The sequence below is a fragment of the Monodelphis domestica genome, chromosome 2 (assembly GCF_027887165.1).
Source record: "Monodelphis domestica isolate mMonDom1 chromosome 2, mMonDom1.pri, whole genome shotgun sequence".
Taxonomy (NCBI): Eukaryota; Metazoa; Chordata; class Mammalia; order Didelphimorphia; family Didelphidae; genus Monodelphis; species Monodelphis domestica.
In genome coordinates this window covers 443,155,274-443,168,880 of record NC_077228.1, presented here as the reverse complement: position 1 = coordinate 443,168,880, position 13,607 = coordinate 443,155,274, and the positions used below count along the sequence as shown (strand labels likewise).

Sequence of the window (13,607 nt, the reverse complement as noted above, 5' to 3'; positions counted from 1 at the left end):
TCTTTTAGAGGAGTGTGGCCCTCCCCACCTCCCCAGACCAAGTGCCATGCCCTTCCCCCCCCAGACCAAATGCCATCCTCCCCTCCCCCCATGGATGTGCACACACACACACAAGGGAGGGAGAATGCGCTCCCATTGGGCTGCTGGGCGAGGGAAGAGGCTCCCAAAAAATTCCTCTGCCTTTCTAGTAATGAGTTGGGGAAGGAGGGTGAGTGGTCCCAGAGAGCACTCTGAGTGCCATCTTTGTCACCTGTGCCACAGGTTTGCCATCACTCATCTGCACTGTGCCAGGATTGCCCCAGCAGCAAAGATTATCAAGTCCTAGAGGGTGGAATGACAGAAGTAAAGGCTAGTTCAGAAGCATGTGAGCAAGAGGTGGGAGGATAACAGGCTTGTGAACTTCAGACTTCAGTAGCTCACAATGGAAACGGTTTCTACAATGTGCCTGATAAGATAAACTATGTAACAGCACTCTGGAATATGAAGCTCTTGTTAAAAAACAAAATAAAACTAGATTTGATGAGATAAATTCTTCAACAAATACACAATGAAAAACTAAAAAAGCCTCAGACTTATAAAAGAGAAACAAAAGGAATATTGTAGGTATGTATACATAGGTACATAGGTGTGTGCACACATGTATATGCTGTCCTGAGACAGTATAAAATAGATTTACCAGAATAGTTTAGGGTAAAATAAGCCTTAGAAAGATATTCTGTAAAAACTTTAACCTTCCTCCAAAGAAGAACATGGATTTCACACTTTTTTTTTTTGCTGAAAGTTTCTGTCAGGAAGACACATACTGTGTAGAGAACTATGCTAATAATACCTCTATGAATCAGACACATTCACTTTCTTCACAAACACTTGAAAACTGATCATCTTCCCAAAGCAAGTGAGTCAGGATTATTACTTTTTAAAAATATATAGACTCCCTCCAAAAGAAATGATAGATATAAAAGACCACAAGTGTCAGATTTAGAGTAGTAAGGGCACTTAGAGATAGGTCATCTATTCCAACCTTTTAATTCTACAGATAAAGTGACCAAATCATAGAGAACTTCAGTGAGTTGTTTACAAATCACAGAAGTGGTAAATGGCAGAATTTCATAATCTGAATTGCAGTTCTTCTGACCCTAAATTCAGCAGCCTGGATTTCTTCTATTGAGTTGTTTGGTCCTTTTAAGTTTTATTTTGTTCTGGTATATCTAGATTTATTTGCTAAGAACTATTCTTCCTCTTAAAGTAAGGATGTATTTTAACATACTTAAAACCAAAGTGTGTGTGTGTATATATATATATATATATATATATGTGTGTGTGTGTGTGTGTGTGTGTGTGTGTATGTATATATGTATGTATATGTATATGTATATATATATATATATATATATATATATATATATATATATATATATATATAAAGGATCATCTTTCAGATCAGTGGTGTCAAACTCAAATAGGAACTGGTCCCTGTGGGCACATACATACATACATACATATATATATATATGTGTGTGTGTATGTGTGTGTGTGTGTGTGTGTATATATATATATATATATATAAAACCATAAATTAGCATTATATATCTTGTAATGCATTTTTATTTCATTTTCCAAGCATTTCCAATTGTGTTTTAAATTGGTTTGCAGCACACAGAAGTTTTCAGGCTGCACTTGCCTCTAGTCTGCATTTGACACCTCTCAGAATACAATATAATGTGATGGGCCTACATTTAAATGATGTGATTTTAAATAATTTTACCTTAACATACTGTTTTGACTTCAGCATATCCAGAAGGTCTTGCACTGGTGCTGATACAATGAATTCTGCTGCTATTTCCAGATCCTAGGGTCATAGTTAAAGAAGAAAAATATTTTTACTGAACTGAATGCTTCTTTAGGGATACACAAAAATATAAGCAATGAAAACCAGTTTAATTACCATCATTAGCTCACCTTTCTTAGCATTTTAGCAAAGCCAAGTGCTTTGGAAGCCCTTTCTCTAGCTTCATGAAAAAGTTCCTTCAGTGCTCTGCTGGTCTCTATAACCGATCTCCTGTAAAGTTAATTGAAATTCTGTTACTATTAATTAACATGTGCCCCAGGGAACAAAAAGAGAAATATATATTTAAAAAATACTAGTTCCATTAAAATAAATTCAAACTGCTCAATAAATTATCAGATACATCATGAACCTTGCTTATTTTTTTATTTTTAACAAAACTGTATTTTCTCACACAAGTTAGTAAACATCAATGAAAACCATTACCTTGTAGTTTTGTTTAAGATCAGATCTCTTAAAGTTTTAGGAACCACATAAGAATTTTATTTAACTCCATCCAACCTATAAATATCGATAATCAAAAGACCAAAAGCTTTTTTTTTTCATATTTTAGATAGCACCAACTTTTTCTCTTCTCTCAGGAAAATATATTAACAGAATCAATTCTACCCACCTTTAACTTTAAAGTCCTTAGCTTTCCTAATTGTATCTTTTCTAATTGTAACTAGAAGATATTTACTTTCACTTAATATACTCTCAAATCATCCATAAATAAACTTTCCTAAAACCATAAACAATAAAACACAAGAACAGTAAAGTTCAATAATTTTTTTAAAAGTATATTACTTCATTGGACCATAAATCTAGAGCTGGAAGAGGCATCATGGACCATGTAATCCAATTCCCTAATTTTTAAAAATTATGAAGTTAAAAGTAACTCATCCAAGGTCACACATGGAATATAAGAGGTGGTGATAACATAGCTTCCACATAAATGGAAACCTTTGTAAAACTGTAAAGAGCTAGAAAATGTAGTTTATGACTATAATTATTATTCTAATTTAATTAGCATGTGTTTAACAAATTTCATATTCATGAATAAGGGACAGAATGCAAAACATGAAGCAAGAGGAAAAACAAAACACAGCGGCTTGACCTGATTTCATCTGAAGCAGTGCTATCATCAGCACTAGTCCAGAATTCAGCACAACTTTCTTGCAGGACACAATCTAAGAATCCTCCAGTAGATTTCAGCAGCATTCCTGCAATGTCACTGAAAGAATATGATAGAAAAAAAGAAATAAAACTTAAGAAAAATTACCTTTACTTTTTTGCCAATCCTCATGAAAACACTAACTTCAGTATTGAAGTATAATTTAGGGATGAAGGTTCAATTCTCCCTTTTGCCCAGATAGCAAGTGTTCCCCAGCTGGAAAAGTAAGGTCTACCTTCTGACTCTACCAGACTCCTCTTTCCTTATTCAATACTTTCATGGGGCTACAGTGCAAAAAGAATTATTCATTTCTAGTTATATCCTAAGGCACTGGAAACAGAGTAGAGACATCTCAGATTATAGTGTCAAGAGAAAATCTAGGAATGGACAAGTATCTTACAACTCCACTTCCATCTAAGGCAGGTGCCTATGGAGCTATTTCATCATGGTCAACTACTCCCTTTCTGTGTAAACCTGTGAAGGCCAATCACTCTGGTTCTCATGAATTTTTAGTTTAGAGAACTGGGATATCAATAATTATAATTTCAACTAAACTAAAATCTGAAACCTTATAGAAAATAAGCATTTCAAATGAAACCAATATTAGAAGATTAAGAAAGCTAGTAAGAAGGTTACATGCAAAACCCAGCAAATCCTACCAAAACAATTTTCCAGCCTGTGCTTCTCCTCCTCTTATATAGTGAGTTATTTCTTTGGTGAAATTCCATTCTTCTTCTAAAAGATTTTTTAAACTATGAGATGCTTGAGGTAACTGCTGTAACATTTTGATCCAACTTCTCATGTAATCAAAATACACCTTTAAATATAAACATAAAAAAGAAAGGCATGAGTTTTCAATTGAAGAAGTATAAAAACTTCAAATTAGAAGTAGGAAGAAACACTGACAGCAGCAAGTTAATAGTTAATGAAGGAAAAGACCAAAAAACAAAAATTGAAATAGACATGATAATGACAACAACAAAAACTCAAGTCTCAAGTCATTTAATACTAGAAAAAATAAATCTTTTTAAGCTCTCTATATCCTAAAAGTAATATTTAGCACAATTAATATTTATAATAATTACAATTAATATTTGAAAACAGTTAAAATGAGTTTTAGTAGGACAGCCAGGTGGCTCAAGTGCATTGAGAACCAAGCTTAAAGACAGGAGGTCCTGAGTTCAAATGTGAACTCAGACAATTCCTAGCTGTGGGACAAGGGGCAAATCATTTAACTCCAATTACTTTGCCCTTGTCATTCTTCTGCTTTGGAACCAATACTTGGTATTGATTCTAAGACAGTTGGTAAATAGTAAAAAAAAAAATTATATACATATATATCATCCTATGTATGAACACACAAATGTACACAATTTAAGTTAGTTTTATATGAAATATGGTTAAAAGAATTTATGAAAAATCTTTATAGCATATCTGATGCAAACCTAAATACCTACATAGTTCTGTTTTCTTAAATAGAATAAAATTTTAATCATATTTGATGGAAATTTTTAATCGTCAAAGCCAAAAGGTTAAATCTTATATTACTGTTCAAATTATCTTGTGGATAATAATGAATCATAAACACATAAAGAATGACTGAAAAAATAATAAATTCAACAAACATGTTAAAAAACATCTACTCCGTGCCAGGATCTGTGCGAGGTACTGGGGATATGAGGATACAAATACAAAAATTAAATAAGAGACATCATTTTTAAGAATCCACTGACTATCAACTCCTGCCAGAATGCCAGAATCCAAAGAAGATAACCATTAAAATTTGCCTATAATTTTTAGACAACCAAATGCATTGAGTGAGGAATGCTGAGAACTGAGGGGTATGTGTGTGTAAAAATTCTTAGTCATCATCATTGTAGTAGTAGTTAGTAGTATATAAAGCATCATCATTATATTAAAAAAGTTCAACTGCAAAATGTCAATTACTACATATAACACATATACATTTCCATCTCTGAAAGATCTTTTATGAGACTATCAATAGTTATATGCAGGGTATGCTTAATGAAGGTTTGAAAAGGGAATAACTCAAACATTTGCAAAAAATAATCTAAAGATAGCTCTTTTGTTTCTAAAATACACTTTATTAATACATTTTGCAGTTAATAAGCAATTTATAAAGAGCTTCAATTTGAACTCTTTGTGGCAAAAAATATTAAGCAAAAACATGCAATCTTTTATCTATCTGAAAATATGTATAATATTCTAGATAAATATTCCTTTACCTCTCTGCTATGATAGAAGAAGCATGTTTTATTTGTCTATTTAAATCTAGTTTCCCTCCTTATCTATAGTCTGGAATAATACAGTTGCCCATTAGGCAACTCAAATTCAACATGTCCAAAACAGAATTCATTATTTTTCCCCCTAGGTCTTTCCCTATTACATTCTTTGCTATCACCATTATGGACACCACAATCTTCATCCTCCTAGTCACTCAAGTTTGCAACATCAGTGTTATCCTTTATTTCTCATTCATCCTACATATCCAATCTGTTGCCAAATCTTGCATTTCTACCTTAACATCTCTTACAATTTCCCCTCATCTCCATTCACATGTGCACTACTCCGATTTGGCCTCTTATCATTTCAGGTCTACAGCAATAGACTTCTAATTGATCCCCCTGCCTCAAGTCTCTCCCTATTCCAAACAATCTTTCATTTGGTTGCCAATATAATAAATTTTCTGAAAGTGTAGTTCTGATCATGTTTCCCTCTGCCAGCCCTATCTCAGCCTCACATATTCTGAGTTCTCTATATGGTATTTAAAGCATTTAACAGCTGACACTTTCCTAGTCTTTTTACTGTATACTCTTCACACTCTAAAATCCAGTCATTCTGGCCTACTTGATATTACTCACACATGACACTTTACCTTCCAATTCCATACAGAAGTACTTTCAGTCCAATATGCTTAGAATGTCGTCTTTCTTCACTGCTGGCTTTCAAGAATTTATGGCTCCTAGCCTGGCTCAAATGTCACTTTTTGTAAGGGGCCTTTCCTGGCCACAGATGCTTGAGCCTCTCCCTCTAAGGGAAAATTCAGTCTACTTCATGTATCTTTCATGTATATATTTCTTTACTTGTTGCTTCCCTATAAAATATAAGCTTCTTAAATTGAGAAAATTTTTGTCCTTTTCTGTACCCCAAACACTTGTACCCAAGCACAACAAATATTTGTTGAGTGTTTACCACGTTAGGCACTGAAATGACTAAATTGAATGACTTATGTTTAGTCATTTTAAAAAATTCCTATTTGTGTAGTCTGTGACAGAGGCTGGCACTAGAGAAGAAGTGCCAGGCTGAAGAGTATGTGAAAATGATCAACCTGATGGGGGAGGGGTCCCAGGAGTGGAATCCAGAGGAGAAGACTCTGGCTGGAAGAGCAGTAAGGGTCTCTCAGTCTTGAGAAGCCAAAGAGAGAAGATAGGAAAAAGACTTTCTTCTGAGGGTTACCCATTTTTCCTGCTCATGACTGGAAATCTTTCCCTCAAACACTTCCCAATTGAAGGGACTTCTGAAGAGAAACCTGAGCAGACTTTACCTCAGCTCCTGTTGCCCAGGGGTGAGTCAACCTGACTTTCTCTCAGGGGGCTCAGGCTACCAAGCCCTGAGTTCCCCCCAAACTCAAGGAGGAGGAAGGGGAAAGGGTTTAGATAGAGACAGAGACCCCCTTTTCCCACATTCCTTTTCCCATTCTTCCCTGCCTGTTATTCCTTTTGTATTACCTGATTGAGTTGACATTAAAAGTTATCTGTTCCCCAAGCTGAGTGTGAGTGAGCAGATCAAGGGGAGACCCTTTGGTCTTGAGTAGTGGAGGGGGGATAAGAGGAACAAGAATGAATTGGGGAAAGCAGCTTTAGTTAAGGAGGGAAAGCAGAAGGGGGAAAATCTTCAAACCCCCTCTCCTCTTTCTGAGCCATCTCATTATATCTGCTGTCTCCCCTAAACCCCACTTTGTGGAAGGGAGGGTCTCCTCTCTCCCCCTCTCCATACCGAAAGTCCAAGCTTCCCTCAGGGTACAAACTTCCTTCTTTTATCTTTTTTTAATACAAGTCATTGTTTCCATTATTCTTTCAGCTCTGTTTACTTTGCATCCCTTTATACATATCTTCCTATGGTTCTCTGACTTCCTCATACTCATCCTAACTTACTATTTGATAACATAAAAGTATGCTTACATAGCATACTTTTTTCAATACTTCCCCCAACTGACAAAGTTTAAACTGAACCGCCCACAGTCATATAGCAAGTAACTAGTACAGCAAGGATTTTGACCTGGGCCAATACTGTCCATCACATTAAACTGTCTCTTCTTTAAAGTTCCTTTGCCTCATACATTCTTTGGTTGTAGTTATATGATTGTAACTATGTTATTCTCTACTGAACAAAAAGTAGGCAGAAAACTATAAATCTAAAGAATTAGTGGATTCCTCAAATATTTATGAACTAAAAATATTCTTTAAGCAATATAGGTGGCATGGTGGATACAGAACTGGACGTAGAGACAAATCTGATATCAGACACTTACTAGCTCTATGAGGCAAGACACTAGTTCTGCCTCAGTTTCTGTATCTGTTAAATGAGAAAAAAGATACATCTGTTTCCCTGCATTAAGGATCAAATTAGATAAAATTTATAAAGTGATATATAGATGTTGGCTATTAATATTTAAAACTTTTAGCAAGATAAGTGTGATGAATAAAAGTTTTTGCTTTTTTTAAATATTCATTTAATCTTAACTTTGGTGAAAGAAACGTATTAAATAACATTCATATTCATGACAATTTCTAAAATGTCAAAGAGTTTTTACATATTTAGAATTAACTATATTTTATAATGTAACTGATCAACCCATTTTCAGAACGCCTTGACATTTTTAGACTCTAAGTGATCTAAATTCAAAATAGAGAGGGCATTGGGGGTCCTAATGAGGCATGGTTGACTTTCTTTAGATTAGGCAGGATATAAGCTAATGAATGAAGGTAAGATTCAGCTTCCTAAATTAAAGTAGAGAAGAGTATTCAGAGCAAGGTGGAAGTAGTATAAGCAATAGCACTAGAAAAGATCAAGGTTTGGAATGAAAAAGTTTCTTAAGAAGCAATAAAGGAAACAAGGTTAGAGAGAGAGAAGATAGAGTTCAATCATGACTGTAGCCTATTCTATACCCAAAAGAATTATTTAAATTGATGACTTCCTGTCATATAAAAACGGTTGGGGGAGGGGGGACGACGAAACACCCATACCTAAAAAAAGAATCTCTTCTACAACATATCTAACAAGTAGTCAGCGAGTCTTTGCTTGAAGACCACAAAATTAAGTGGCGTTCACTTCAATTCTAATAGTTGAGAAAATTTTCCTTATATAAAGCCCAAATTGACCTCATTGCAACCTCCACCCATTCCTCCTACTTCTGTCCTCTGGGACAAAGTAAAACAAGTCTGATACTTCTTCTATTAGAAAAAAAACTTAACTTATTATGACAGGTTTATCATATAGAACAAATAAAACAAACAAACAAACAAAAAAACTGATGACTACGTTGCCCATCATTGATACTTACCATCAACATTTTATGCAGGTCTTCTTCAAAAGAGTCTATGTTGCAGTCAATCTTTTCCAAATCATCTAATACTTCATGAAGCATGAATTGGTAATATTGCTTCATTAAAAGGCCACCCTTCAGGACCTCTTTACACTCTCTTACCAGCTACAATAAAACAAACATATGTTAGAGTTATAATCTTTAATTACTGAATCACTTGGCAATTTAATTCAATTCAAAGTATGTTAGATACTGTATCATATATCAGGGATACAAAAACAAAATTTAAAATAGTCTCAACTCTTGAAGTTGCATAAATTCTCCTGAGCAAAACAACATATATATAGAAAAATAAAAATACTTACAAAGTAAATACAAAATAACTTCAAGGGCAGCAAAAGTGGTCAAAATAAAAAGATTGCAAAAGACCTTGGAACAAAGGTGGCACATAAACTAAGCCTTGAATATATTAAGATATTCCAAGAATGGGGATAGGGAAAATAAGTATTACTGGTGTGGGTATAGCACATGCAAAGAAAGGCATGGAGGTGGCAGTATATTGTATGTTACCTATTTTTATTGATGTTTAGCTCCCATAAATGACCAGAGCAAGTTGACTTCAGAGTTTCTGTGATTAACCTTAATGCCTCCCTAATTTATGAAGATTGTTACTGCTTTTTAATTTCAAATGCTCCAGTATTCAAGGCATTTCAACATAACTTGTTTCCATTCTTCTATCCATTAGCTTTTCTGTTGTCACCATTCACTATTGCATTAAGTTATGAAACTACTTCATAGTCAAGGAGGACCAAAAAGACATCACTACACTGGAGTAAATGTACAGTCTGATTGGCTTATCAGACTAATACAACCTTGGAAGCCTCTACCACAGCTTTGGTCTGTATGAACATCTGGGATAAAAATGTCTCTAAATTTGTACATCTCACATTTCTCTCATGCTACTAAAATCCTGCTTTGTGAATACAGCACAGCACCTTCTTTGATGTAGGCATGCCATGCTGGCCAGTCTTGTGCCAATGTCTCCCATGTCTTACAATAAATACTGAAGTTCTTCAGAGAGATCTTGAAAGTGTCTTTGCATTGCTTCTTCTGGCCTCTGTGTGAGCACTTACAAGTTCTCCATAAAGGTCTTTTAGGTAAATGTATGTCTGGTATTTGAACATGACCAACCCATCAGAGCTGTTTTCTGGCATGACACTGGTATACTGTGCCGGTTTCACAGGATTACAACAATGAGGTCAGCATAACAGTTTTATACGCCTTCAGTCTGGTAGGCAGCCCAATACCTCTTCTCTCCTTCAGTGTCCCAAACATGCATACACCAACCTCATCATCTACATGGACATGCTTGGAAAGTATACTGCGCCAAAGTGAACTTATCCACACCATTCAAAGTTCTCCATTTGTTGTAACCATTGGTTCCATATATGAATGCTATGGTATTAAATGGTGAAGAACCTCTGTTTTCTTCATGCTAATTGTCAAGCCAAAACTAGCACAAGCAGCAGAGATTCATTTCCTGATCTGTTGCATTTCAGAATCTCAGAGGCTGTATTGAATGCACAATCACATGAAAACAAAGTCAAGCACCAACTGTCCCTCCACTTTAGTCTTGGTTTGTAGTCTTTTCAAGTTAAATAATTTACTATCAGAAAGGTAGCTGACCTTAATACTGTTTTCATCCTCACTGAAGACATCTAACAACATTGCTGATAAGCATGGGAACAAGGATATAGCCCTGCTTCACTCCATTGGTGACAGAGAAGGTATGTGGCCATTGCCCATTATCCATAATGCTAGTAAGCATGCTATCATGGAGCTGTTGTATAATACTGATGAACTTTTCCAGACAACCAAATTTTGCCATAATCTTCCACAAGCCCTTGACAACTGTCAGTGTCAAAGGAACTGGTCAGATAGAGAAATGTGTACATGCTGCTGTTCTGCCACTGACATTTATCCTGGAACTGTTGGGCAGAAAATACCATATTGACCATTCCTTGGCACTTTGTGAAGCCACAACTTGCTCTAGGGTAGGTGACTATCTTCCAGGTGAAGGATCAGTCAATTAAGAAGGATTCTGGCAATAATCTTGCCAGCAATATAAGAGAGACAGACAGATAGACAGAGACATAGACAAAGAAAATCCCCGCCCCATGACTGTCACAGGACAATCCATTTCTTTTTCCTTTATAGAGATGGACATGGAGGCATCCTTCATCTAACATCCTTTTGCCATATAAACTAGCTTTTAGTTAGTTTTGTATGAGCAATGCACCCCCTGCTTGTAATCAGCACCAGGCACTTTGCTATACAAGAGGAGCCTGGTGGCATTCAAAACCTTTTCTTCAGTTGTTTGGAAGTTTGGCTTGAGAGGGATCGACTTTTAACCAGAGGTAGAAATCAATAACTTTAGCATTGATTGGTGTCAGTCTGTTGAGAACACTTTGGAAGTGTCTAACCCATTGTTCCAGGATCATGACCTTATCACTGAAGTAGAGGCAACACAGTCATCAGTGTGGCTCCATCAGTGCTGAATAGTTGAGATGTAACATAGGTCTTTGGCCTATTAATAGCCTTCAGGGTAGCAGAGAAGTGCTTTGGATTATTACTAACAGTGTAAAACTGAATTTCATCTCCCTTCTAACTACACCAAGAATCCTCCATCTCTCCAAGTTTCACTTGCACTTTACACTGGATAGAGTTAAACACTGCTTTCTTAGAGACAGATAAGCTATCCTGCTGATAAATCCTGTGGAGTTGTTTTTTTGTTAAGCAGCTTCTGAATTTCCCCATTGTTTTCATAAAACTAGTGTTGATGTTTGTGAGTGTTCTGATCCAGAAGGTGGTGATGTTCACCAAATCTCAGAAAGTTTCCCTCTCCTTTTTACTCTTATATCAACCCCAAATTTGCCTCTTTGTAATTTCTACATAAAACTGCTAGTTTGATAAATGAATCTTTCTTTCATATGACAATCAAATATTTGAAATCAGTTTTTATAGACCCCATCAGCCTCTAAGTATTCTCTTCTCTAGGTTAACCAACTCCAGCTTCTTTAACCATTCCTTATAAGGAATGAACGTAAGATCATTCATCTGTAAAAGGACTTATTCTAACCTTGGCATTTTCCTGCAGGCAATTTCATCATAATACATGAAACAGTAAACAAAAATACTTCAATGAATTAATTAACATATCCCCATTACATAAAGCATATTGTAGAGTCTGGAAACTCATTTAGAGTTAAAACAGAAATTCGGGTGACAAATTTTGATATCTTTAGATATGCTCTCAACTACCAGGGTCATGGAAAATTAGGATCCTATCTCTCTAAGAAAAGGCTCAAAGTCACCCATGGAATGAGCTAATTCTTGCATCACTCTCCTTTACTCCTTGTCTTTGCCCCCTCAAACAATGAAAATGATCAAAGATCCAAAACCATAGCTTTGGAAGTAGAAGTAACACATATTACTTTGTTTCACCACAATTTAACACTCTGGAGGTCCCCCCAAAGTGAGGTAACATCTCTAGCACAGGTGGGACTTTTCATACAAAAAGGAGAGAAAGAAATATTATTGAGTAACTGTTTGATGAACACCCAAATCTAAACACAGACTTAAGACTACTATAGTCTCTGTTCCATCACCAGCTTTTTGTGATATTCTTTAATAAACCTAATTTGAACACAAACCCTATGTAATGGCTTTTTTTTCTTTTCCCTTCTCCAACCAGGACGCTGAAACCATATACCTGCCCTTGCATCCACCCTCTATAAATATATTTTTAAAATCTAAGTTGGTTGGTGCATTAACATTGGTCTTGTGTTTGAAGAGGTCTTTGCCAGGAAATAAACAAACTGAAAGAAGAAAATATCAAGTCTTATAATTTTGATATACCTGGAACTCAAAAGCCTCTATTCAAACTGGTGCAATGAGTGGTTTTACCATCTTGGCTACCTGATCTAGGCAGGAGATTCTTAACTTTTTATCATGAATCCCTCTGGCAGTCTGATGAAACCAATAAATGAGACAAAGCATATAAGTTTACAAAAATTTTTTTTGAAACATAATTATCAAAATAAAAAATATAGTTCAAATTCCAGGTTAATAATTCCTTTGCTGGATATTCTTTGCCTTACCAATGTTCTTCCAAAAATATTATATACAGAACTAAACATAATACTCTAGATGTGGTCTGATCCCAGATGAAGCTGAGTACAAAGAGACTATTGCCACATTATGCCTGGAAGCTTATTTCACTTAACATAGTTCAATAATACATTTGGTCTTTTGGTTGTCACAAAATACTACTGACTTACATTCAGTTTGCAATTCTCAAAAAGTTCCAGGTTAAAAAAAAAAATACTGTCACCCTCTGCTCTATGTTATACTTAAGAAATTGGCCATTTTGGTCTCAAATAAGACTTCTATTTACCACTATTAATTGATTTTAATCAATTTTACCCCAATCCTGTCAAAATCTGTTCACATTGACTATTCCTCTCAGCTCTGTGTCACCTGAAAATTTGGTAAGTATATCTAAGGTATGTATCAGTGTTTAACACACAGCACATAATGGTGCCTGGCACATAGCTGGTTCTTAATAAATATTTTTTGATTTATTGATCACAATGGTAAACAGAACCTTACAAAGCAAAAGATCACTGAAAAACTTCATAATCGCCTTCCAAATAGACATCAAACTATTAATGACTTTTCTCTATCTACTGTTTATTCCATATCTCTCCTTTTCCATAAGAATAGCAAGAGAGACCTTATTGAACGTTTTGTTAAAATGGAGATAAACCATTACTTACAACATTTCCCTAATCTACTAGTAAAGCAACTCAAACTATTTCTTGATAAGGCCATGCTGGGTTTCTATAATTAATGTTTCCTTTCTAGATGTTCATTAGCTATCTCTTTAATAATATATTCTAAAATTTTGCCAAAATCAAAGTGTATTATTTATAATTTTTATAATCCATTATATTCTCTTTATTAAAAAATGAGACATTTGC

General features: G+C 35.1%; 1 protein-coding gene across 11 annotated transcripts in view; it reads right to left on the bottom strand.

The window, feature by feature from the left end:
* MAP3K4 (mitogen-activated protein kinase kinase kinase 4) overlaps window positions 1-13,607 on the bottom strand; it is a 216,830-nt gene that overhangs the window by 66,921 nt on the left and 136,302 nt on the right. For all 11 annotated transcript variants that reach the window (XM_056814361.1, XM_007484860.3, XM_007484859.3 and 8 more), the window contains 5 exons: window positions 8,584-8,730; window positions 3,659-3,816; window positions 2,943-3,059; window positions 1,960-2,059; window positions 1,766-1,849 (listed from right to left, as the gene is read on the bottom strand). In XM_056814361.1, coding sequence (XP_056670339.1) covers window positions 1,766-1,849; window positions 1,960-2,059; window positions 2,943-3,059; window positions 3,659-3,816; window positions 8,584-8,730 — 606 coding nt within the window. The remainder of the gene's footprint in view (window positions 1-1,765; window positions 1,850-1,959; window positions 2,060-2,942; window positions 3,060-3,658; window positions 3,817-8,583; window positions 8,731-13,607) is intronic.